The sequence below is a fragment of the Culicoides brevitarsis genome, chromosome 2 (assembly GCF_036172545.1).
Source record: "Culicoides brevitarsis isolate CSIRO-B50_1 chromosome 2, AGI_CSIRO_Cbre_v1, whole genome shotgun sequence".
In the NCBI taxonomy this organism is placed as follows: domain Eukaryota; kingdom Metazoa; phylum Arthropoda; class Insecta; order Diptera; family Ceratopogonidae; genus Culicoides; species Culicoides brevitarsis.
Window position 1 is genome coordinate 31,160,476 of NC_087086.1, and position 26,680 is coordinate 31,187,155.

The 26,680-nt window shown below is 28.0% G+C and overlaps 1 protein-coding gene across 1 annotated transcript; it reads right to left on the reverse strand.

Moving 5' to 3' along the window:
- Positions 1–374: 374 nt before the first annotated feature.
- LOC134829225 (G protein alpha i subunit) lies at positions 375–26,628 on the reverse strand. The gene is made up of 5 exons (XM_063842225.1): positions 26,157–26,628; positions 3,599–4,070; positions 1,179–1,273; positions 921–1,109; positions 375–861 (listed from the first exon to the last, which is right to left on the reverse strand). Exons 1-5 carry the CDS (start codon positions 26,272–26,274, stop codon positions 671–673), a joined length of 1,065 nt encoding a protein of 354 aa, XP_063698295.1. The 5' UTR covers positions 26,275–26,628; the 3' UTR covers positions 375–670.
- Between the last annotated feature and the right edge of the window lie 52 nt (positions 26,629–26,680).

Sequence of the window (26,680 nt, forward strand, 5' to 3'; positions counted from 1 at the left end):
TAATTATTATTTTTTTTATATCAAACCTTATGAAATATATTTTTTTATAATAATAATAATTAATTTTCTTTAAAAAAATTATTATTATTAACATTTAATCTTTCTTTTTTAATATAAATACTTTCTTTTATTCCTTATTATTTTTCTTACGAATTTTTAAATATTTTTTTTTATTAATTTCATTACTTTATTCTTTTATTTTTTTTATAAATATACATAATTAATGGCGGCGTTGATTTAATTAATTATATTATAATTATTTTCTTTAATAACAAGGAAATTGATTGCGACATTTCTAACATTATCTCGACATATCTTTTGTTTACAGCTATGATAATAATTAATCATTTATTTAATTATTTATTTTATAAAATAAAACATTTATACTCGATTTCTTCATAAATTATTAGTAAAAAAAAGATTATAAAATATATATAATGATTAGGCAGTCATGATACTTTTCAAATGTGAAACTTAATAAATTGAAATTTTTAAATTAAAATAATTTTTTTTATGTAAAAGGGGTTTAAAATGCTAATTTGTATCATCATTATTCATTATAATATTAATAATATTATATTATTAATTAATAATAATATTAATTTAATAATTAATATTTTTTTAAATGTTTTTTTTTTTGAATCACCGTTTGTAACTTAATAATTTTTTTTTAATATAACCCACAGTCCTTGAGGTTATTTTTGATGATGACGTCTGTGACAGCATCGAAGACAAACTGAATGTTATTCGTGTCGGTGGCACAAGTAAGGTGAGTATAAATTTCTTTTTGATCCTTTCGCTTATTTAAGTTTTCGAATTTCATTTTGATGTAATTCGAGGCATCCTCGTAGGTGTTGGGACCTGAAAATTTGTTTATATTTTAATATTTTTTTTGAATAAAATTTAAGAGAAAATCTAACCTGTGTACTCGGGGAAACAGATTGTCAAGGGAGACCGTTTAATTTTTTCCTCAAACAAGTCCTTCTTGTTCAAAAATAAGATGATCGATGTGTCAACGAACCACTTTGAATTGCAAATTGAGTCGAATAATTTCATTGATTCAATCATGCGGTTCATTTCCTCGTCCTCTGCTAGTACCAAATCGTATCCTGTATCGAAAAAAAACATGTCAAATTAATAAAAATATTTTTTTTAGGAAAATTTTAATAAAAAATCACCTGACAAAGCGACACAAAAGATGATAGCAGTGACACCCTCGAAGCAGTGAATCCACTTTTTCCGTTCGGATCGTTGGCCACCGACGTCAAACATTCTAAAAATAGAAAAAAAAAATGAAAAATTAATAAATTTTATTTATTTCCGAGGTTTCATCATTTAATTAAAAAAAAAACACCGTAAAAAATTCAAAGTAACATAATTTTAAGACGTCACGTCACGCGGAGATGGATGTTCCAAGACTTCTTAATTACCATTCTTTTCGTCTCGCATTTTTCCGTAGCACGGAATTGCTGGATAATAATCAGCTTAATAACCGAGAGAGAAACGAAAGAATGGAAAATATGCATAATTCCATTATGTTCATTATTATTTATGAGATTCATAAATATATTTTTGTTGTTGTGGGTTAGGCTTAGATGATGATGACTAAACGTAAAACCGAAAAATATATAAAAAAAAAATACGAAAAACGGGACGACGAAAAATAAATAAAGATTTTAAGGGGGATTTTTGATTGGATTATTTTTTAATGTTATTTTGTGTGATACCTCATAAAAGTTGTCGGCAAAAGGAAAAAAAGTACGGAAAACACATCACAGGTATGTAGGTAACAAGGTGGTAGTAAATTTGTGTTTTTTTATGAACTTTATCAGACAAATGTTTGTCGTTTATGAAACGATTTAAGCATGAACGGATGGCAATCAAGGGGATGAGAAAATATTGAACTTTAAAGATTTTTTTTTGTGGAAGAAAGTTTTTGTACAATAATGTAAAAGACGTTTGTGGAAGAGAAGTGACATTGAAAGAGAAGAAAAGTTTTGAAAGAGATTTAAATTCGTTTAAAAGAAAATTATACAAGTCATCAGATGAAAGCATCGGATGTGGTTGACATTCACAAAGTTAACGAATTTTAGGTAAATTAGATTTTTTCTTTAATTTAAACATTTTTTTGAAGTAATTTGTTTATGTCCAAAAGTATTAAATTTTAATTAATTTTTTTTTTATATTTTGCCAATATTTTTTAGTAGTTTTTTGACTAAATTTTACACAAAAATTTAAAAAAAATTAAATTTAAAATATTTAGAAATTTTTGTAATTTAAAAATTTATCCAAAATCTCTAAATTTTCTTCCAAACGAGTTATAAAAAAAATTAAATTAAATAATTAATTTTTTTTAAACTATCATTAATTTTTGGTTAATTTTTATAATTTTTTTATTTTTTTTTTTTTAAATTTTTTAAAACATTTTTTTTCTTATTTTTTTTAAAATAAATTTAAAATTTTTTTCTTTTTTAAAAATTTCTTTAAAAAAAATAAAATAATTAATTAAATTAATTGTTTACTTTATGATTAAATTTTAAAAACTATTTTTTTTTATTTTTTAAATTAAATTAATTAAAATTTTTTATTAAATATTTTTACTGAATTTTTTAATTTTTTTTTATTTTTTAAATTAATTAATTAATTTTTAAAAATTTTTTTTTTTAAAAAATTTTTTTTATTTAAAGTTAAAATTAAAATTAAAATTAATCATTTGCTTTGAAAATCCTACCAAAAATTTTATTTTATTTTTACATATCGACCAAAGATAAATTTTCGTCCTTTGAAATCGTTAAAGTTCAATTTAATGCTTTAAAAATCTATTTTTTATAAATAAAAAATAAATAATATAAATAAAAATTTTATAAATTTAATTAATTTTTAATAATTTTTTTTTATTAATTTTTCTCAAAATTTATTTATTTAAATTTTAATTAAATTTTTAATTTTAATTTAATCAAATTTATTTTTTCTTTACTTTATTTTTATAGCAATTTTTAAAATTTTATTTTATTTTATTATATTTTTAATTTTTTTTTAATTTAATTAATTTTAATAAAATTATTTATTTATTAAAATAATTAAATTTATTTATAAATAAATTTTATTAATAAATTTTTATAAAAAATTGAACTTTAACCAGTTCAAAGGACCAAAAGTTATCTTAGGTCGTACTTTGACCGTTTCTGTGGTTACATTATTTCGTTTATGCATTTATTAAAAAAATTTTAAGATATCTCCTCTTCTTTTGTAAGCTACTTTGGTATGAAAGGAGGCATTAAAGGATTTTGGTTTGAAGCTTTAAAGAAATCCCTTTGTAATCTCTTGCGTAATTGACAGTACCAACATTTCATTCACATTTCTCTTTTTGCACCCAAGAACGATGTTACAAGCAAACAACACAAAAACAACTCTTTTCATGTCTAATTGCACATACACAAGCATCATCTTGAGAAAGAGAGACGAAAATTTTGTAACAAAGAACCAACAAGAGATAATTATCTCTATTTTTAAACTAGTTACCACCCTTCGAGCTGTTATGCTGGCTTTTCTTTTGTTTTTTTCCCTTCTTTTCTTTCGTTCTTCGTGCGGTACTTACTTGAAATTGAGCCCCTTAAAGCTAAAATGCGTTTCAACGATGCCAGTTGTCTTGACGCGTGTCCTCAGGACATCCTGCTGCGTCGGTATGTAGTTGGGATGCGATATTCTATCTAGGGAATTTAAGTAGTAGGCAGCAGAATCGTTTAACTGGTATTCGCGCGAACGTCCGAAGCATTGCTGCACTCCCGGATCGGCCCAAAGCTTTTTCATGAGTGACACAAGTTCGCCCGTGAGCTCGCCCTCCTCCGCCGCCGAGGCAAATGTGAAGAATTGCCGGGCGGCATCTGTCTTGCTGGGATCGGCAAAGTCTATTCTCAACGTGCCCATGGCCCGGATGATCGCCATCAAGCTCTGTATTGTGTTGCTGTAGACCACGGGTCGATATTGCTCACATTCCTCGTGCGAATAACCGGTTTCGTGAATGATTTTCATCTGTTTGACGATCGTTGATTTGCCGGATTCGCCAGCACCTGCAAAAAATTGATAAAAAAAAATTGTCATGAGACTTTTTCCACATAAAAATGACTTTTTTTTTGCCATATATGTGCAACAATAACGAGTGACTCACACACAAAAGCATTCATTATTTATTAAAAACTCAATTAAACAAGTCGGCTCTAATAGTTAGACAAACATCGTAAATATTCATGTGCAACTTTGCGATGAAACATGAAATAATGAGGAATTTTGACCTTGAAACTCCGTGGAGCAGTCTGGTCATTTGTGACAAAATTCACTTTTTTCGTCGTGTTTTTTCAATCAAAAGAGTTGAATTTATGTTCCAGTTAAAAACTTTGTCTGCCAGTCGTCAGTCAAGCAATGTCATGTCGTTGTGTCGTTATCAGAGAAAAAGAGACAAAAAAGAAGGAAAAACTTTTTTAGATTAAACTTTTCACTAATTCAATTATTACAACGGAGCGAAAGTGGCACAACACTTTTCTAACTAAATTATGGAAAAATAATAAGATCGTCCATAATGAGATACAACAACAACAACCGTCGATGATGGAGAGCCGAGAAGTTTTCTTTTGAAGTTATCAACTTTTTTTTCATTCATTTCGGTTAAATATTTGGATTGTATGTCAAATGCTGGTACGTTTGGCGATTACAGCGATGGCGAAAAAGCATTCAATCATGGCTAATTAAAAATTAAGATTTTTCGTTGTTGAATAATTGGATTGGAGAGTGGAATTTTGCAAAGTTATAAGTAATAAATTACGAAAAAAAATTGAGAGAAATTAATGAAAGGCGAAAGGAAGTTGACGTTCAGTGGATTTATTACATTCAGAATTATAAAAAATAATTGTTAAAAATATTTGAAGAGTAAATTTTCTGAATGAATTTTTAATTAAATAATTTTTTTAAAAATTATAGAATTTTTTGATATTTTTAAAATAAGTCAAAAAATTATTAATTTATTTTATAATTTTTTGATTTATTTTGAAAATTCTATAATTTTTAAAAAAATATTTAATGAAAAATTCATTCAGAAAATTTGCTCTTCAAATATTTTTAAAAATTATTTTTAATTAAATTTAAGTTCATCAAGGGATTTTAATTAATTTTTTTTTATATTTTTCGAAAATTTTTATAATTTTTTTATGAAAAATAAATTAAAATTAAAAGCTTTTGATTGACTTAAAATTTATTAAAATTAATTCTTAATATTTTTTTTCCAATAAATTTTCTTAAAAAATTTTTTATTAAAAATTTTTTAAAAAATTATGGATTTTTTTTGCATTTCTGAAGTTCAAAAAATTTATTTAATTTATTAATTTTTTTTTTAATTTTTTATTTTTTTTTTTTTATTTAATTATTTATTTTTTTTAAAGCAATTTTGAAATATTTACTATCCTTAAATTAAAAATTATAAAAAAAAAATTAAATAATAATCATAAAAAATATTCAACAACAGAACTTCAGAATTAACAGCTCTTAAAATGTTTTCAATAATTTATTTAAATTATTGCTACCGGACACTTCATTTCCGATGAAATATTAATAAAAATTATCGACAAATGTCTAAAAACATCCAGTTTAAATAAAAAATTCATCAAAACAGAACTTAATGATGAAGTAATTAAAATTTTATCAACAAAATGCGAAAAAAAACGCAAATAGTGAAGTTTTATAACAATAATAACTCATAAAACTCCATAAGCTCGTTAAATATTTTTCTCGAATTAACATATACGTGATAACGTGATAATTACTTGATTATATAATCATTTTGAGTTTGGTCGAAAAATGATTCAAACTTTTATTTTTGAAAATTTTTTAATTATTTCGCACGGTAGACATAATTCCGAATAATTCTTTGTCGAAAAACAAACAAATTAGCTGGAAACGTTCGGGCAATTTATTATGTAAACTGAAATATTTAGCAGGTGATTTGTTGTTCTATTTCCAACTAGAAATTGTGATTCATTGTGGCGCCATGAATTACTAATCGGCACACTTTTAATTACCGTTCATTATTTTAGGTAGAAACAATGGGGAAAAATGTTTCAGATTTCATTTAAAACTTCATTTAATTAGTTTGAATTAGCTACAAAGCGATTTTCAAATTTTTCAACTGTCATTAATTGAATTGACATTTAATGAATTTTTTCATAAAGTAAATTCAAATACAAATCAGATCTTTGATTGTTTTTTTTATGAAAATTTTGTAAAAAGTTTAAAAAGATCGGATTTTATTGTATTTTAATTTATTTTATGAAAAATTTCGATAAATGTCAATTCAAAAAATGACAGTTAAAAAATTTGAAAATCGCTTTGTTGCTAATTCAAAATTATTTAAATTGAAATTAAAGTCAAACATAATTTTTTTCAAGAATTTTTTTAAATTTTGTCCACAAGGAAGGTAGTTCATAACCTTTTCATCTCTCTCCAATCTTAAAAAAATTCCATCTTCCACGAAAAAATTACGGAAATTTCCCTCTAGCAAAGTACATTTTTCCTTTTTGCGTCGTCCTAAACCAATATTTTAGCAAAAAGTCATGTACGGATGGGAACTTGCACACAACATGCCCCAATAAATCCACAAACGATGACACTCTGCATCATTGAAATATTAGGCGAGAGGTCAAACGCTCGAGTCAAATCTATTAATTAAAATTTTATTTCCATGTAGCGCTCCGTGGTGTGTCGTCTGTACATGAAAAAAAAAATTCATTCATAAATTCCCTCGTTGTCGTGTGAAATGCGGTCCCACCCATACAATTTACGAGATAGAGAAATAAATTACTACTCGTACGACACAGTTTGACCACTCGTACAGCGACGTAACGACGTTCTCATTAGACGTGTCATCAAATCGGATTGTCGTGATTGAAGGATGAGTAATAGACAACGAGTGAATAATTTGCTTCATTAAGAGAGATTTACTGGCATTGTCTTGTATAAGGGAGTGTCTTTGGCGTGGAAGGTGTCAAGGGAGAGTATTTTTTTTTTTAGAGTAATAATGGAAAAATGTGACACTTTCACCTAATTTCCTGCTTACAACTTGCTCTGATGAGCTTTCATTGTGTGCAAAAGAACGTTGCAGTCTAACATGCTTTCCTCATCACATAATCATCATCGTCGTCGTCATAAAAATAATATCACGGCAAAGAAGAAGAACGCACAAAGACAAAAAACGGGAGTTGGAAGTGTTCGTTTTGAAAGGAACGACTTCTTTAGCGCATTTTGATGTTTAAGATTCACATTTTCATACTCCTCATGAGAAAAATTTCCCATTTTCATACTCCCGATGAGACAAATTTCACATTTTCTTACTTTTCGTGAAAAAAATTTGACATTTATTTACTCCTCATGAGAAAAATTTCACATTTTCTTACTCCTCAGCTCATATTTTGTTTTTTTTCACATTTTCTTACTCCTCATGAGAAAAATTTCACATTTTCTTACTCCTCATGAAAAAAATTTCACATTTTTATACTCCTCATGAGAAAAATTTCACATTTTTGTACTCCTCATGAGAAAAATTTCACATTTTTATACTCCTCATGAGAAAAATTTCACATTTTCTTACTCCTCATGAGAAAAATTTCACATTTATATACTCCTCATGATAAAAATTTCACATTTTTAAACTCCTCATGAAAAAAATTTCACATTTTCTTACTCCTCATGAGAAAAATTTCACATTTTTTTACTCCTCATTAATATTTTCTTCATCACAGTCCTTTCATTCCATCCAGCTCTTCAAATTATTTTGATTTTCCAAAATAAAAATGAATTATTAAAAAATTGGAACGCAGCTGATACTTTTTTTTACAAACAGACAACATCATTACCATATTACCGCATTTTTTTCTTCGAAATGCGGTTAAAAAAAGGGAAAAAGTAATTTAGAAAGAGCGAGTGTGCCTTTACGTTTCGTTTCTTGTAAGAACAAAAAAGTATATTGTTATTGTTCACTCAGTTGATGCCTCGAGTCCCATTTTTTGTTTTGTTTCGTGTGCGGTGAAACACTTTTTGTTCCATTTATTTTTCCATTTTTCCGTTACAATTACCGTAAAAGGAATGCATCCATTTGTCTTGCATATCTCCTTTCTTTATTTTTGTATAATTTCGTATCCTTGTATCATTTTTTTTATTTTCATGTGACTCGAAAAAATGAAAAAAATTAAACAAAAAAGTGATAAGGAATTGAACAACGACGACGTCAAGACGCCAAACCAACCACATTGTACGTAAATATTTGCATTTGTTCCTTTTATTAAAAGATTTCCTTGAAGAATTTTGTGCAATTTTTCAACTTTTTCTTTGTAAGTCGAGATTCCCTTTTTTACACTGCAGAAAGGCAAACGAGTGAGAAGAAGTCGATAATAAAGGCAGGCTTTTACTTTATTAGAATACACAATTTTTTGTTGCATTTTTCTTGTGCATAATAAAACTGTTAATACATTTTCGCTCTTTGGAACTGGCGATGCAGTGCATTGAAAAGTTTTTATTGCGTCGTTGTTGAATGTTAATTGGATGAAAAACTGCATAAATTTACGGGTTAAATCGTTTCTTTTTTGTAAAATCTTGTGTAAAGACGGTGTTATTTTTTATGAATGTGAAATTTGATGAAAGGAAAGTTTTTTAACGATTTCAATGCGAGGGAAAGAAGAAAAGGAGGAATTTTTATGGAGGTTTATTTAAGGAATTGAAAGGATCGGAGTTGAAGCGTATTGAAGCATCAACTAAATTTTATTTAGAATTTTTTTTTTTTTTTTAAATTTCATTACAAGAAATATTTTTATGGGCAGTTTGATCATAAATTTATGCGAATGGAATTTTTATTGGAAGAAATTTAATGGAATTTTACTGAAAATTGAGGACAAAGTCAAATAAAAATGAAAAATTTATTGGAAGTTTGAGACAAAATGTTTTAATATAAAAATGAATGAAAATTTTAATTAAACCAAAATTAAATTAAAAATTTTAATTAATTTAAATTTTAAAAAATTTAGCCTGACATATCACTTAAGTTTTTAAAATTAATTAAATTTATTCATTTATTTTACTTAAAAAATCTTAATAAATTTTCTAGAAACTTTCTTATTTAAAAAATAAATAATATTTTTTTAAATAATTATTTTAAATTAAATTTATTTAAATTATTATAAAAAAAATATAAATAAAAATTATAAAAACAATTATAATATTTGTAGTACAATTTTTAAAATTTATCAAAAATCATCCGAAAGAAGTATTAAATTTTATAATTTTTTTATAAACGTAAAAAAAATGTTTTTTTTTTGTTTCAATTTCTATACATTTTTAACTTTTCCAAAAATTTTAATACTTTTATACATTCAATTACGCCTAAAATCACAAAACTCGGTGAATCACTTCCAAAAATAATTTATCTTTACAAGCTTTTATCTTTTAATTAATAGATAAAAATCCATATGACGAGACAATTTACGTACCTTCTACTTTCTATTTTAGGCAGCAATCAGTCAAATAAAATCAAATAAAACCCCAAATTTACGTAAATAACACACAAAACATTTTATCAATCCGATTTTGTGATAAATTAAAACCAGACATGCTCGGTTTTTCCGATAAGAGAGTTCACTTCACCACTTCAAGGCAAATAAAAACAAATAATTGAAAGATGCTCAAGGTCGTCGTTGAAAGTCTTGAACGAATAAAAAAAAACACATTTTTCGCAATTGAGGCAATTATTCGAAACACGTTTTTGTCCATAATGTTCGATATGTAAAAAAACGATATTGACTGAAAATGACAACTTACTCGAAGTCTCTCTTATGTAAAAATTTCGAAAAAAAAAATAATCCATGCAAAATACTCCGACAGTCATTAATGGATCAGTTACATCGACATTATCATCATCAGCGTCACACTTTTCTCTTCTCTGACTGAATACGCTTGAAAGGAAAATCATTCACTTCCTTTCTTCATTATTTTGTGTTTGCGTGTGTGACGACGACGTGTTATGCAGTCGTTTCATCATATTTAAGTATCAGACACACACGAAAAATATATAAATTTATTATGAAAAGAGAACACAGAGGAGATGTGACACAATGCCGATCAATCTGTTCTCGTTTAAATAAACTTTGGAAAATAAGATTGAACGTTTTCTCGCAACAACAACGACGACGACGACGACATGAAAGTGAATTCATTCACAGGTAATTGAATTGTGTGGCGGTGTGTGTTTGGGGAAATGTAATAGACAATTTAAATGACATAAAAAGGATTCAAGTTAGATCGTTTTTGTGGTAAAAAGGTGAGGGATGTGCAGTTATGGGAAAGTGGTAAATGAGCGATAAGTTTTAGTGAAAGTTATCAAAAGTACTAAAATTTCTTAAAAATTATTTTAGAATTATCTTAGAGAAATTTTTAGGGAAAATTAAGCAAAAAAAAAAAATTAAAATTGATCAACAAATTAAATTATTTTGATTAAAAAATTTTATAAACAATTGAATGAATAATTTTTAAAAATAATTTTTGATTTTTTTAAAGAAAATTTCATCGAGAATTTGTCTTAAAAGTTAAAAATTGCTCGAAAATTTTTATTTATAATTAAAAGATAAAAGCTTGTAAAGATAAATTATTTTTGGAAGTTTTTTTTAATTTTAATTGAATATATGTTTTTTTTTAGAGGAATTTTATTTTTAATTTTTTGAAATTTAATTTTAATTAAAAAATATTTAAAATTTTTAATTTTTGGTAAAATACTTGAAAATTTATCAAAAATTTGCATTAAAATTTATTCATGAGGCAAAGAAAAATAATTAATTTGAAGTTAAATGAATATAATTTTTTTTAGATTTTGAAAAAATAATTTTTAAAAAAAAAATTTAAAAGAAAGGTTATAAAATATTAAAATTTTTTTCATTTAATAATAATAAAGTAATTTTTTAATTTTTTAAAAAATAAATTTATTATTTCAACTAAAATTATTTTAATTTTAATTTTTTTTAAAATTAACAAATTGTAAATTTATATTTATTTACATTTTTAATTTATTATTTTTTTAATTATTTAATTTAAATAATAATATTTTTAACGTAATTTATTTAAATTATTCTATAGAAAATAAAAAAGTTTTAAAATAAAATTAAGTTTTAAAATATTTTTTTAATTTTCAAATAAATTTATTAAATTTATTAATTTTAATATTTTTTTAATAATTTTTTTATAAAATTTATTTTTAAATTAATCTTAAAAGTAATTGAAGTGTGTTATAATTTTGACCAATAAAAAAGTTCAACGACCTCAAGCCAAATCAAATCTTCTTGGAAATCCAATAAAAGAGTTAAAAAATTTTATGTTTAACCAAACTGAGCCTCTCCTTAAAAATTTAAATCACTTGTTAAACAAACTTTACGTTTATTTTTACTCGCTAAAGGTTATTTTACGAATTTTCACGCTTGACTAATTATTCACAGGTCTTCCCTCTTAAAATCTTCTTCGTTTACATAAAAATTATAGCAAAACATTTTTCTCCTTTTTTTTCTTTTTTCTTCCAGACGATTCACGATAAAACAACGCCAAGTGACACGACAAGGTGATAATTATTTATGCATAAAATGAATAATAATATTTTTCAAATTAAGTTTTTAAACAATCAGAGACTTCTTTTTCACGCTTCAATACCTCATTGGCGGTCTTCCACTTAGCACGGCGGCACGTCTTCCCGACGAAACGAGAAATGGCACAGTGGCGTTAATTAAACTAAATAAACAGCAATTTACTACAACAACAACGAGTAAATAAGAGATTTACGACGACGAGCGATGTTTACTCACTCACTGATTGTTGGTTCGAGGAGGAAAAAAGAGACATTAAACGATTTTCGGGCTTTTCCTAATAAAATATTTAAATCATACTCAAATATTGACAAATATCTCGTTCCATCATCATCTTTTCATCATCTCTCGAGGATGTGGGCAAGGTCAGAAAGAGTCGCAGTACGATGACGAAGGTGACTTACATCCACATGAGAATTTGTAACATGATGAGTATATTTTGCATTTCCTTCTTTTATTGCCGTCGTAAAAAGCAAATCATAATTTTTTGCTTTAAAATACAATTTTTCAGAAGGAAGATGTTGCTCGAGAGGAAAAGTAATTGAATCACCCAGCGGCTTTCAAGTTAAAGCGGGAGAAAAAAGTAAATAAATATCACCGAAGACGAAGAAAACGAAGCAACGACACGTTTTTCATTAAAGACCGAAGAAACGACGGAAAATGCGAATTTATTTTGAGTGACAACTGTCTTTCCTTATAAAATTTTTGTTTTCGGACGAGATTACGTTAAAATGAGCGGAAATGAGGGTTTTCTTTCACGTGAACGCATTTTTAAAATAAACCCGCTTCGCTTGAGATCATCTTTCGCATTTTATTAAAATTCAACAGTGGCGCCCCCTACAAAGATCTGACGTCAGTGAAGGAACTAATCGAAAAATCGATCGCGCCAAAACGTAATTTCCGTCATTTTTTACAATTACAAAAGTAAAATATTGACATAGTTCGACACGAAATGCGACGATAAACACCTATAATTACGGCGATCTTATCACTTTTTCACCCTTTCGATGGCTCTTCAGAGGTAAGTTGTATTTTTTGCCTGATGATGATGATGATGGCTGGCACGCATTTTCATCGCGTGGATTCGTCGTCGCGAATGAGCAATAAACAAGTTTTTGCTTTGCAGTAAATAAATCACGTAAATTAATAAACGGGTGCAGAGCAGAACGAAAGATATGGAAATGAATCAAGCTTATGGAGTGTACTCGTCTTGCTGATGAAAAAGTAAATTATAAACAGAACGGAAGTACATTAAAGTGCGAATCAAAGAAAAAAAAGTGAAGAACATGCAACAGGAACTTTCCACGGTAAAAAACTTAGACAACTTGACCCAAATTTCAACTTCGAGGTTCTTTCAACTCGTAATCAATTTACGATTCTCCCGAACAAATAAACACAAACACACACCTAAGCCGATAACCGCATATATGTAATTCCAGATGACAACGACAATTTATCGTAAATGCGACAAATTGGGCAGTAGCTTCGACAACGACATACTTGGTGGTCTAACATTCAACTATCATTTGGGGTTGACATATTTTGATAAACGACCAGTTAATTACCCTTACTTTGCTTCGTTTTTTTTTCCTGCGTATGTTATAATTAACTCCGGTTGACGTGGTTAAATAAGGTAAAAACAACTTTTTTTGTTTCATTACTTTGATTGGAACGGACGATTTTGTTGTTGTCATACCGAAGTTTGCTGACGATGACAAAATTGCCGAGAACGATTTGTTTGTGGGACTCAAGAGAATTTTTGGTGAGGTAATTGATTTTTATTTTGTCAGAAATTTGTCAAATTAAGTTTCTTTTGTTTCAGAAATTAATGAAAATTGGTAGGTTAAAAGCTAATAACTTTCAATTAAAGTTGTTAAAGTTCAAAGGATTTATCAGCTCTGATTATATCAATGAGGCATTTGAAATTCGACCAATGATTGTCAAAGATAGATATCAAAGTTTTCTAGAAAAGAGATATAAAACTGATTTTTAGGTTAATTCTGGCGTTATTGAATCTAAAAAATTACTTTTCAACTCCAAATTTAAGCGAAAATCTGTCTTAACGGAATTAATTATTTAAAATTCTGAAGAAATTGAAAAAAAAATCTAAAAATCTGTATCTAAGTTTTCAAAATGAGTAAAATTGAAATTTGATGCCTTTTCGTAAAACAGGAGCAATATTGAGTGAAAATCTTGAACTGAACTACAATTAATCGAGCTAAGAATTTTCAAATTCGAATATCGACGTCAAAAAGGACAATTTTTTATCAAAATCTGGAACTAAACATCAAGAATACGCTAAAACAAGGAGCTAAATGTCAATTTTGAGTAAAAAAACTTTCAAAAATATTCGAAAAATACTTAACCAGTGTAACTTAATTCTCTTGAGGGACAACAGATCCAACGTTGAATCAATGCTGCGGGATACGAATCTGCTGGATGTGAAACAGCGGGTGTACTTCAATACACTCTTGCTGATTCACAAAGCAAAAATGGGTCTCCTCCCGACCTATATAACCGAGCGCCTCTCAATTGTTAGCGAACTCCAACCGTACAACTTGCGCAGGAATCAGTTGCTCAGTCTGCCACAATATCGAACTGCAAATAGCCAGAACTCGTTTTTTTATAAGTTCAGTAAATATCGACATGACTATCCATCGAACATCAAAAAAAATCCATCCCAATTCAATAATTTTTGCATCGTCGCCTCAACCTACAAAATAAAACTTTTCTTGTCTATTACCGCCATGCGCCTCTCTTATTGCATCTCGAATGGATCGTGCCAACTATTGATTGCATCTCGCATTTATATTTCAAAAATCCATCAAATTCGTGCAAATTCAAAAGGTGAGAGACAGCGAGATAGCTCACAAGGGAACGCATCATATAGTCAACTTTGAACCTGTAGAATAGAGCAACTGACACAAACTCTTAACAATATATCTAACAGATGATCCACCTGAGTGAGATACATCTTCATATAAACAAAAGGAATTTTATTTTTCATTGTAATTCAAGTCAAGTCTGCTTGTTTTCTACGAAAAACAAAGAAAAATAAACATCAACAAATAAATTTCGTCATGAATTGAAATTGTTCGACAAATAGCAAAAAAAGGAAATTCGTCGATTTTAAGCTCAACGTTGATTGATGTGACATGCTTTGATGACCTCCGTGCGCCCATAATTTGGCGCTAAGAAAAGAAAAAAGGACAAGACCATCAAAAATAGCAAAATATTCGACATTTACACGAAGCACCGAAGAAAAGTCATAAATTTGCGAAGATAATGTTCGGTGAGCATAAAATACGGAAATTGTATTTGACACGTTTCGCATCTACGTTACCTATCGATGATATTGAGAATTGTATCGACGAACGGAAAGACGAGGCGGCGGGAAAAGAGGAAACGAGAGAACACTTTCTTCCTAATTTTATTACTGCAAGAGACAAAATTTATCACTTTACCCATATTTTTGGTAACTTTACTGTTGCTAGCCAGGAAACGTGTTTTGTGGCTTAACATGCGGAGCGGGCACATTAAAAGCAAGCAACATTAATGTCTTTTCATGACACACATACGGACCCTTTATTGTGTTATTATTGTTATAAATTGATGTAACAATTGATTGAGTACTTGAGTGGGAGCTGCTGTTACATTTTTTTTTCTGTGTTTCCGACTACTAAAACAATAAACGTGTTGGTGCTGTGCATTTATGTAAAAAAAAAAATAAAGCAATCTATAACGTGACATCGTTCATTTGAATGTGAATGTGCTGGCAGGTATAGCACTACTTCCCCCCATATTCAACGACGAATGTAATCAAAACCAAATTGATGAAAATTGAATTATTTTTTTCACGTACCGATGGAAGGCTTTACTTCGAAAAATGAGATTTTTCCTTATCACAAACCTCAAATCAACAGGAATTTTGATCAGAATCACAAGTTGAGAAATTGACATATCGAAACAATTTTTGCATTCACCCATTTTTCACATTTTTTTTTCTCAATTCAACAAATAACAGACGTCTGTCATTCCAGAAATAGAGAAAAAAAATATCAATCTGCTAGATGAAGTTCATTATATTTTTTCATGTGTTTTGTGCATACGTCACCGGTTAGAGATACCTGGATGGTCTACTTTCCATTTATGAAATGGATATTCCTCTTTTCATGATTTATCTCGATGAGTGTGTTTATGCCAAATGGATATGAAAAGGATATGTTTTTAATATATTTTTTTGCTACTGCTGCTGCTGTCTCTCTTTGTGAAGACAGTTGGACTGGAAAATTTTTGTGCGGAAAGAATTGAGGTTATGTGGGAAAAAGTTAGTTTCACTGAAGAAAGTAAGCAGGAAAATGAGGAATTATGATTTTGAGACATTTGATTGATGTTAATCTGATTTTTTTTAGATTTTCAAGAAATTTCGATAAAATAAAGGTTCATGAGACGAGTTAAAAATTCAACAAGAACAGGTGAAAGTTCACCTTTGGCATTCCATGAAAGTGATAAATTATTGATGAATTTCATGTTTTTATGTCTCGGTCTGAAGGTGAACTTATAAAATTTTTAACAATATTTTTTGATAAGAAATGCACAAAAGATTTTTTGTTAGTTGAAGAGAATTTATTCGATGTCTACATTGTGCAAAAATATGGAAATTTTGATTTCTTAGGATTCTGATTTTCGAAGAAACATTAATAACTCGGGTCCAAACAAAATATTTTGCTTTTTTCTTTTCATCGAAATATTGATTTTTTCTTTTTTTTTTATCAAGAAAAGTTAAAATTCTTATAAATTTTAATATTGAATTTCTAATAATTTTATATTTTTGCTAAAATGAAAATTCATTCAATAAAAAAAAATTAAATAAAGAAAATAATAAAAATAATATTTATTTAATTGAATAATTTTCTTAACTAATTAAAATTAAAATTAAATTAATAAATAAATAAAATTAAATTAATTAATTAAATTTAATAAAATTAAATTATTAAAATAATTATTTTAAAAATTATTTCAAATAAATATTTTTAATTTTTTTAATTTTTTTTTATTTTTTTTTTAATTTTTTTTTTAATTTTTTATAATTAATTTTTTATTTTTTTTTATATTTTTAATAATTTTTTTTCAGATTTTGTTGTGAGGTAATTTGAGGTCATTACCCTCCATAAATTCAAATTACCAACGCAAATTTGCATAATTTTAACGTAAACAAGATTTTTCTTCAGTTTTCTCCTTTAAATTTATTAAATGGACCAAAAAGATTAAAAAATTATAATCTGCTAATGCCATAATTCCCCAAAAAAACCTCATTTCAGAACACAAAATATTCACTAATTATCCCGAATATCACGCAAAATCCAGCACGTACTTGAAAAAGGCAAACAAACCCGACAATGATTCATCTCAATTCCCGCAAATGGCAAACAAACACGCAGAGGAAATTGCAATGATACTGATAAAACCGCTTAAATTTCCGCTCCTCGATTGACGACGACGACGACGCCGTCAATGACTTTTATCGCGATTTTCTTCGTGGAATCCGTTTTTATCCATCCAATAAGCTGCTTAGAAAATTTTTTAGTTTTTTTTTTCTAAAATCTCGTTGTAACTCTGGATTAGCAAACAAATCCATCATCAAATTAAACATTTTTTTTTCTAACAAGTAACTTGCGAAATGCCCCTTCAATTTTCCACAAACTCACACACGATTACATGGAAATTGTGAGTGAAACATCAAATACAATTTTTAACGTGATTATGACACAGACTCGTTGCAGCTATAACACAGCCACAGCGAATGGCGTACAATCAAGAATGACAAGGATTATGCTTTTGATGAGAATGTTGTTGACGCTCGCTTGTCTGGTGCTGATGATGATGATGAAGATATTTACTTAACTCTAAAAAAATTTCTTTTATCTTGATTTTTCGTTTGCCCTGAGGATTAAAAGGGGTTATATTAAGCCCTTGGGAGGTTATTTTAATCCCTTATTTTGAAAAAAGGGTTACTCTAACTCCTTAAGGTGGTAATTTAACACCTTCAGAACTCTTAAAAGGGATTAAAAATTATCAAAAGGGATTAAATTAACCTCTCAAGGCGTTAAATTTACACCTTAAGCTTTAATTTAACACCTTGAGAAGTTAATTTAATCCCTTGAGGTGTCCTGCGGTACCCCTTTGGAGCTCATCATCGACAGTCTTTTCAAATTCTTCCCTTTAGAAGGTTAATTTAACCCCTCAGGATGCTATTTTAGACCCTTGTGGAATTAAGTGAATCCATTGAGAGATTAAATTAATCCCTTTTGGAAATTTTTAATTACTTTTAAGGGATTAATTTAACCTCTTTCCCTAAATTAGATATTAAAATAACCTCTGAAGACACTTACAAGGGATTATTTCAACCTCTTAATGAATAAATTATTCTCTTAAGAGGTTAAATTAATCCCTTGAGAGACTGTTTTAATACCTTAAGTGGCTATTTTAATCCCTTTTGATCTTTCTAGTTTCAAAAAGGATTAGAATAACCTCTCAAGGGGTTAATTTAATCCCATAAGGGTCTAAAATAGCATCCTGAGGGGTTAAATTAACCTCTTGAAGGGATAAATTTTAAAGACTGTCGAAGATGAACTCCAAATGATGTTAAATTAACTCTTTTCCAAAATAAGCCCTTAAAATAACTCAAGGAGCTTATATAAACCTTTTTAATCCATAGGGCGTGACACTTCTTGGGACAAGCGGCACTAAGTACTTGTCATGAAACATTACATTTTTTTTTGTGATGCTCTAATTAAAGGTCAAGGATGATAGCTTTGCATGACGAGATAAGTTTCTTCGCTCATTAAACATCCCATAGTACAGAAAGAGTTTAAAATAGCAATAAAAATGAAAACAAAATGACATGAGATGACACACACAGACACGCAGGAAGTGACGGAGAGCGGGAGAAGAGGAAGTTTAATGATGAGGATTGTTGAAACTTGTTGGTTTTTGTTGTGATAACCGACGATGCGAGAGAGAAGTGTCTATTAAATTTACTGGTAGACCAGCGCCGAACGACGAACGACGACATAAAATGTTTTAATTATCAATCTAAAGTTTATTCATGAAGAAAAACGGCTTGAACGAGTTGTTTGTCTTCAATGATGAGCGGATAAAGTTTCGTAAAAAAACTTTTTATTTTTTTTTTCCATTTTCTCGAAGCACACCTAGGTAAATGCAGAAAATCTGATAAAATAATAATCAATTACTTTTCAATTAGTTTACGTTCCAGAAATAAAACTCTCGTTGTTGGACGATACAAAACGCGTGATTGACAGGAAATCTTTAAAGAATAAATATTATTGATGATCTCCGCTGTGTTTTTGTACACGGACCTCACACGAGTACAGGCACACTTGGAGAGTAATTAAAACGATTGAAATAAACGCCATTCATGCCAATGCCAATGAAATTTCTGTTTGTTTGTCGATATTGAAGTAATTTTTTCATGAAAAGTAATGAGAACAGATTTTATCTTGGATTGAAATACTTTTTATGAGTGGTTTTTAGTGAGATTGGCTTTCGTGGGGAGTCTCGAAATTTCTTTGGGAATACATGAATAGTCAGAAAATTTACTCGGAGGCTCAAGAAAATTTTTTTAAAGGTTTCAAAGTGATCAAAAAATTTCACTGAAATGCCTTAAAAATTAATTAAAATTCTTCGAAGCTTCTTGGAATCGTAAAGAGTCTTTAAATTTTCATAAAAACTCATTAAAAATCTTAGAAACTTCAAAAATTTAAAAAAAAATCCGAAAGTCTTTAAAACTTTAGGAAATTTTTCTGAAAGATTTTAAAAGCTCAAAGAAGTTCAATAAAATTCTTCGAAAATTTCAAAAATATCAATGAAAGGCGTTAAGTTTTCAAATGTGAAAATGACTGAAAATTCTCAAAAAAGTTAATATAAGCTCCAAAAATTCATAAAAATTAAAAAAAAAATAGTAATAGATCATTTGAAAGTTACAAAAAATTTCATTTACAGATCTCACGAGTTAAAAAAAAACTAAAATCCGCTAAAAACCTTCAAAATTTCCAAAAATGGAACTTAAATGCTTTAGATATCATTTCCAAGGCTTTTGGAGCTAAAAAAAATTTTACTATAAAAATTCAGAGCTTCAAAAAAAAACCTTCGAATATTCATAAAAAATGAATGCCTTCAAATTTATGAAAAATAGGATGTTACAAAAAATCATTGATAGTTTTTAAAATTAAAAAAAAAATAATTTTCGGACCAAAGAATTTTGAAAATATTCATAAAAAATCTCTCCAAATTCACATAAAATGAAAAAAAAAAAATTAAAAAATTATAAATTTCTTATTTTATAAACTTTTTCTCAATATAAAAAAAATTTAATAAAAAAAAGTTAATTTTTTAACCGTAACTCAATCCCATAAACGATGAGAAAATTCGTAATTCGATATCCTTTTAATGAATATACTTCACAAAAATAAATACCACAGCAGTTCACCTTGAAATTTAGTAAATATTGCGGTGGCGGTTCATTTAATTACCGTACGCAACACAGTAACTTGACACCGCTATTGTGCCAGAACCCATCGACGCGCATAACGATCGGAGATGATTACTTTGTCAATTTTTTTTTTGTCGAAGGCACGTTCTTTATTTTTTTGTAACAGTCACGTTCAGACAAGGAATTTAGAATCTCTCTGGGGCAAGTAATTATAAAAGTATGTCAATCTCACTCGTTTGCGTGGACGACGTGATCACATTTTTTTTTCGCTTGAAATGAACTTGCTTGAAAAATAATTCTAAAATATGTTTTTTTTTGTAATTAAAGCCAATTTGAGCTGAAATGTGTCGATTGTGTGTCGAATGCTGGATAAATTATTCCGAAAATTTTTGCTCAATACATTCGCAATTATAAAACGTGTTTATTTGCAATGTAAATATTTTATCGAATTATTTCAATTTTTTTTTTGTGTTTTTCCGATGAAAAATGGAAAATAATTGACACACGGCAACATTCGACAAATATCAATCGAAAATCAATTGAGTTTCGTGATTGATGGAATTGAATAACTTTTGATGGTTTTTTATTCGTTTCCCCGACTCCAACCGTCTTTAATTAGATTACTCGATGATGATGGAATTCCCGATGGGCGCGTTTGGAGCAACTCACTCACACAAAAAAGGAAAAAGTTTTTTAATCTGATTCGTTTGATTGAATTTTTTTTTCTTTCAGCAGAAAAAAAACCTTTTTTTTTGTGTCCCGTTAATAGAGAATTCTTTTGTTTATGTTTGGTAGTTTTTTTCTGTACAAAAAAAAATATTGCATGTTACATTTAATCCAAAAAAAAAAGAACATTAATCGTCGTTGGTCGAAGAGTAGTTTTCTCATATGCGATCTAACCCCGTTTTAATTCGAGAGAAACAATGTCTGGCATTTATACAACTTTTCATTATTTTGTGTCTATTTAAGGTTTATGTTTAATGGGAGCAGACACTGTTTTGTTTGCCAGAATATAAAAAACAAAAAAAAAAATAATATTACGAGTTGGAACACAAATAAACATTACGTCGTCGTCGTTCGTGTAGTTGTAGTCGTCGTCATCGCATCATGTGGATATGCAACAGATTCCTTTTTTTTTTGTTCTAACGAATATTTATATGAAAAGATAATAAATAAAAGAGCGAACAATATTGGATACAAGTGGTGCACAAGTAGTATATGGCGACGACGTGTGGCGATGATGATAGTTCTGTTGGAAAGGACGACAGGATGTTTTGTTTGGCGCTATTCACCGATAAATTCAAGGATTTTAATCAATGCCGTGTGGGTGCTCGAGGTAATTTTAGTATTTGTTTCAGAAAAAAACACGAAGGAAAGTTCTTTTGAATCTAGAAAGAAAATTTAGTCTTTAAAAAGCTAGCTTTAAAAAAATATTTAGGTAAATTTAACGTGTTTGATTTTAAAAATTAAAGAAAATTGTTAAAACAAAAATTTTCTCATTAATATTTTTATATCATAAAATTCAAAAGCAAAAATCCTAAATTTTTTTAAAATTATATTTTATGATAAAAAATTTTAATTTAATTTAATTTAATTTTAATTTTAAACATGTTGAAGAATTTTTTTATTTTTTTTTCAAATTAAGTGTTATCTATTAAAATTTTGAATACATGGCATTAAATTTTATGTTTTTAAAAAAATAATTTTAAATTAAAAAAAAATTTAAATAAAAAAAAATTTAAAATAAAGAACAAATAATTTTAAATTAAAAATAAAGTTTTTAAAATGTTTCAATAATTTTTTTCAATTTTCCTTAATTATTTTTAAAAATTAACTTTTTTTTATGTCAATTTATTTTTTTAAATAAGGCCGCTCCAAATGAAACTCAATAGTTTTGTCCAAAATTTTTGAAATAAAAATGGGGGGGGGGCAAAAAAAATAAAAAAATTTGAAATACTTTTTTTCATACAAAATGCTAAATTTTTAAAAAATTTTTATAGTTAATCAATATTATTGTTGTTTTGAGTTTTTTACATTGATATTTGTGTATTAAAAATTGATTTAAGAATATTTTAATTAAAATTGAAAAAAATCAATATGGTAAAAATAACTGTCAAAATTTTTTGAGTTTCATTTGGAGCGGCCTAATTTAAAATAAAATCAAATTAAAATTCTTTTAACTGATTTCTTATCGTTAACTTATCTCAACTTATAAGAAATATGAGATAAAGTTACTAACAGCACAAATTATAGAAATCTGAAGCATTTAATGACTTTAATTGATCAAAAATGACACTAATTATGGATTTAAACGACATTAATGACGTTCTTTTTGAAGTTTAATTAATTTTATGTTTAATATTTTTAAAAGTTTTTGTCCTTTTAACGAGTTTCAAATTTCTTCAAATTAAAATTTTACCAAAAAAATCATAATTTTTAATGAATATTACAAAAAAAGAAAAAAAAATTTTGTCAATTTTTCGCCCTTGAATAGAAATTACTTATCCAAAAACATTAAACAAATAAAATTGAAAATATTTTTTTAAAGAAAAATTCCGCCCACGCAAGGACAAACATAATTATCATATCAATTGAAAGCCACAAGCACTTTCCAATTTCTCCTCTTTTTAAGAGTCCTTGCAAAAGTACTCGCCCGCCCTTTCAATCAACACCTTTAATCTGCATTGAATTGACATTGACAGCTTCCTTCTTATCAAAATTTTCGCATCGCAGTCACGTACAATCAATCAAATCAACGGAAAAACATTAAGTTTGACCATCTAATTTGAATTTCCTCTGGTGTGACATTTTTTTTGTCGGTATTATTTTTATTAAATTTCCGAAAAAAAATTTTTTTTTTCCCAACAGATGACGACGAAAAAGCGACAATTTGTCAAGCATTTGGTAAACAAGTAATTTATTCATCTCTCACCGAAGAAGTGACGACGGATCCGGAAAATGAGTCAGTTGTGTTCTTGTGACAAGAAATTCCGAGAAATGAAGGCAAAAAAAATACGAAAGATGATATGAACCAATTATTTCCCTGTGGACATTTATCAGGTATGTTCGCCGCCGCCGCTGAGAGGTGCGCTCTTGTGTGGGTTGTTGATTTTTTTTTCGTTGCCTCGTCGAGAGGAGACCGACGTAGATTATTTCACCATTATTATTCTAATGTATTCATTGTTTGTGGGCTTTTCATGCACGGCACGCAACAGACGTGTGTTTGACAATTTTTTTTTTGCTCGCTTTGTTTGTTTGTTTGCCGAAAGTTAGGTAACAGACAGAAAATTTTTGCACACAGCAGCAGGTCCAGCACAATTTTTCGTCAATATTTACATAAGCCCAGAATCGATTCCATGTATTTTTTGCGACAACAAAAGCCTTGAAGACGCAAGAAGAGCAGAAAAAAAATTGTTTTTTTCCTACGAAACCAAAAATAAAATAAAAAAAAGCGAAGAAACGAAAAAGTTAATTATCGGTGGAAAGATAATGGAGAATATTCATTGCTCGCCGCGCCAGTCATGGAGATTTACTTGTTTGTTTTGTAGTTTTTTTCTTCGTCTTCTTATTTTCTCTCTCAATAGATAAAACTTAATTTACACTCGACTTGCCGACGATATTGGGTCTTGAGTGTGTCTCGCGCACAATGTATGTTTAAGTAAAGTATTTCAAGTCAATTATAGGCAAAAAAGAGTAAAGTAAAGTAATAATTATTATTTTATTGACTTGGAGTGGGTAACGAAAGTAAAGGTTGTGTGTAGGCAGCAAAAGTGTACAATTGACGGTATAATTGCGACGTAAAGTACTTCAAAAAAAGTGTTAGACTGCAAGTTTTTGTTTTTAGGCTTGACCGGTATTTTTTTTCTTAGGTTTAAAAGCCGATTATTAACGAGATTAATTTCGGTCTATGCAAAATTTGAAAGGAAAGGTCAGGAAAATTTCATTAATTTTAATGGAAGAAAATTCGAGGAAAATTTTCTCAGGAAATTCGAGCTTTTATGAAGTGTTATGGAATTTAGTCGTAATTTGAATTAAATGTACAACAAAGCAAGTGAATAAATGCAAACTAAATATGATTCAAATGAAATTCTTGGGAAACGAGTCATCCATACGTTTCAAAGCAAGCAATTGTAAACAAAATTGGAATTATTTGTGATATAAGTCAAGTTGAGGTAAGAAATTCTATTGAATTCTATGCTATTTTGCATGAAATTTTGCAATTTTGTTTTTAAAAAGTTACCAAAATCAAAGTTTTAGGCAAAAATTCGACAATTTTAAAGAATTTGTCTCAAAAATTTGAATTTTTTAATCTAAAATGTCCTTTTATTAAGAAAAAATTTTATTTAATTAATTTTTTTTAATTTTATTTTATTTAATTTTAATTCTTATGAAAAAAAATTGGATTTTGAGCTTTTTATGACTTCTGAAAATCAATATTTAGAAAAATTTGAGAAATCTTAAATTAAATATATTTTTTTTTTAATATTCTTCTAAAATTAAAGAAGTTGTAAAAATTATTGGCGGTTTCAAAAATTTGATGGGATTTTATCAATAAAAGTTAAGGAAATTTAAGAAAATTATTCGAAAAAAAAATTCAAGAGGAAAAAATATTTTTTGAGGATGTCTAAAGGTACACTTTTTAAAATTGACACTTAAATTGTTGAATTTTTGGAAATTTTAAACCGAATATTTACAAAAAAATTTACAAAAAATTTCAAAATTTCATATTTTGACTATAAAAATTTTCAATTAAAATATTTTTAAGAAACTTTTTAAGATTTTATACAAAAATTATTTTTTAATTCAATATTAAATTGAAATATTTGTAAAAAAAAATCTTACAAAAATTTCTTGAAAATATTTTAATTGAAAATTTTTATATTCAAAATATGAAATTTTTAACATTCGATTATTTTCGGTTTAAAATTTTGCAAAATTCAATTATTTTTGTGTCAATTTTAAAAAATTTACCATTTGACATCCTCAAAATATACTTTTCTGCTCTTGAATTATTTTATTTTTGAAAAATCTCCTCAAACTTCTTCAACTTTTATTGATAAAATTCCATCAAATCAGTCTCAACAACCAATAATTTCCACAACTTCTTGAATTTTCTCGAAGAAGCACTCTTCAAAACAACAAAACTAACAACCAACTACGACGACACTTCTCCACATACAAGAAATTCCCACGAAATTACTTGAAAAAAATTTCACTATGTTGCATTATGTATAACTAAACTTTCAATTCTTTCATTTTTTTTCGCTCTCAACAACACTACAGCATCTTAAAGTTTCCATAATGTACCGCAGACCCACACACAAATCATTATTAGTAACTAAAAACCCATCAAAATAATAACATCTCTTCGTTCGTTGTTGTGCAATCATCGTCCACAGTGTAAGTAGCTAACAACATAATTTCGCATCATTTCATCTGATAATATTTTTTCGTTGTTTGTAAATGTTATCGCTTTAATATTTTTATAAAATTTATGAAATTCTGTAATTTGAACCAAATGTACTTATTTACGAAAAAAAATTTCAACAGGCAACCCTTTTGTTGTTTTGGGCAATTTGCTGATTTTGATGAAATTTTATCGCTAATTTTAATGCACATAATTCCATTTATTTTAATTTTAACGAATGTTGATTTTTGTTTGTGGTCGATTCGATATTCCTCTTCTCGTTGTCGTGTAAAAGCAACGCTTTTGAAAAGCACACATGTGTAACTTTTTAACGTAGAGTAGGGTCATGTTTGTCGTCGTGCATGTCGTCCCATATGTAGGAAATGTTTGGTTGTGTGTGTGGATGTTAAAAAAATATTACACTTCACTTTAGAAATATTACTCATTGTTGACGACGACGACGACGCCGATAACTTTTTTGCAATTTTTCTACCTTTAATTACTCACAAAGCGCACAAGTCACCGATTTTGTTGCAGCATGGCTTTGAAAAAATGTGAAAAATTAATTTTTTTGGCATACCGAGTAGCAGTAACTTTATGCAAGCATTCTTTTCCGCTTCTGACTTTAGTAATTTGTCAATATTTTTTGACCTTTCTTGTGCTTCTTTTTCTCTAGCATTACTCACGGCACATCCCATCTTGCTAGAATTTTGATCTTATCTCACTTTTTTTTTATTTCACAGAACTTTCTTCAGAATTTTCTTTTTCTAATCTTGCGTTTGGTCGGAATTTCCAACCGCTTTTCCGCACACTTGTTGAATATATTTTCGCTTTTTCTCGCGTACACACTATCGTTATTTGTACAGTTGGACAAAAAGTTTTCCCATTCAAGAACGACACTACGCTACGCGATAGCTCACGATATACACGAACCGTCGAGAGAAATGTTGTTTAGAGACACACACGTCCGCGTTTTATTCTTCGGTGTATTCCCTCTTGTACAAAAAATAAAGGTTGAAGTACAAAAGTATGCCTTTTACGTGCAAATCTGACGAGACTCAAAAGTAAACTGAATTACTGAACTACCGCACCCGTCGACACAAA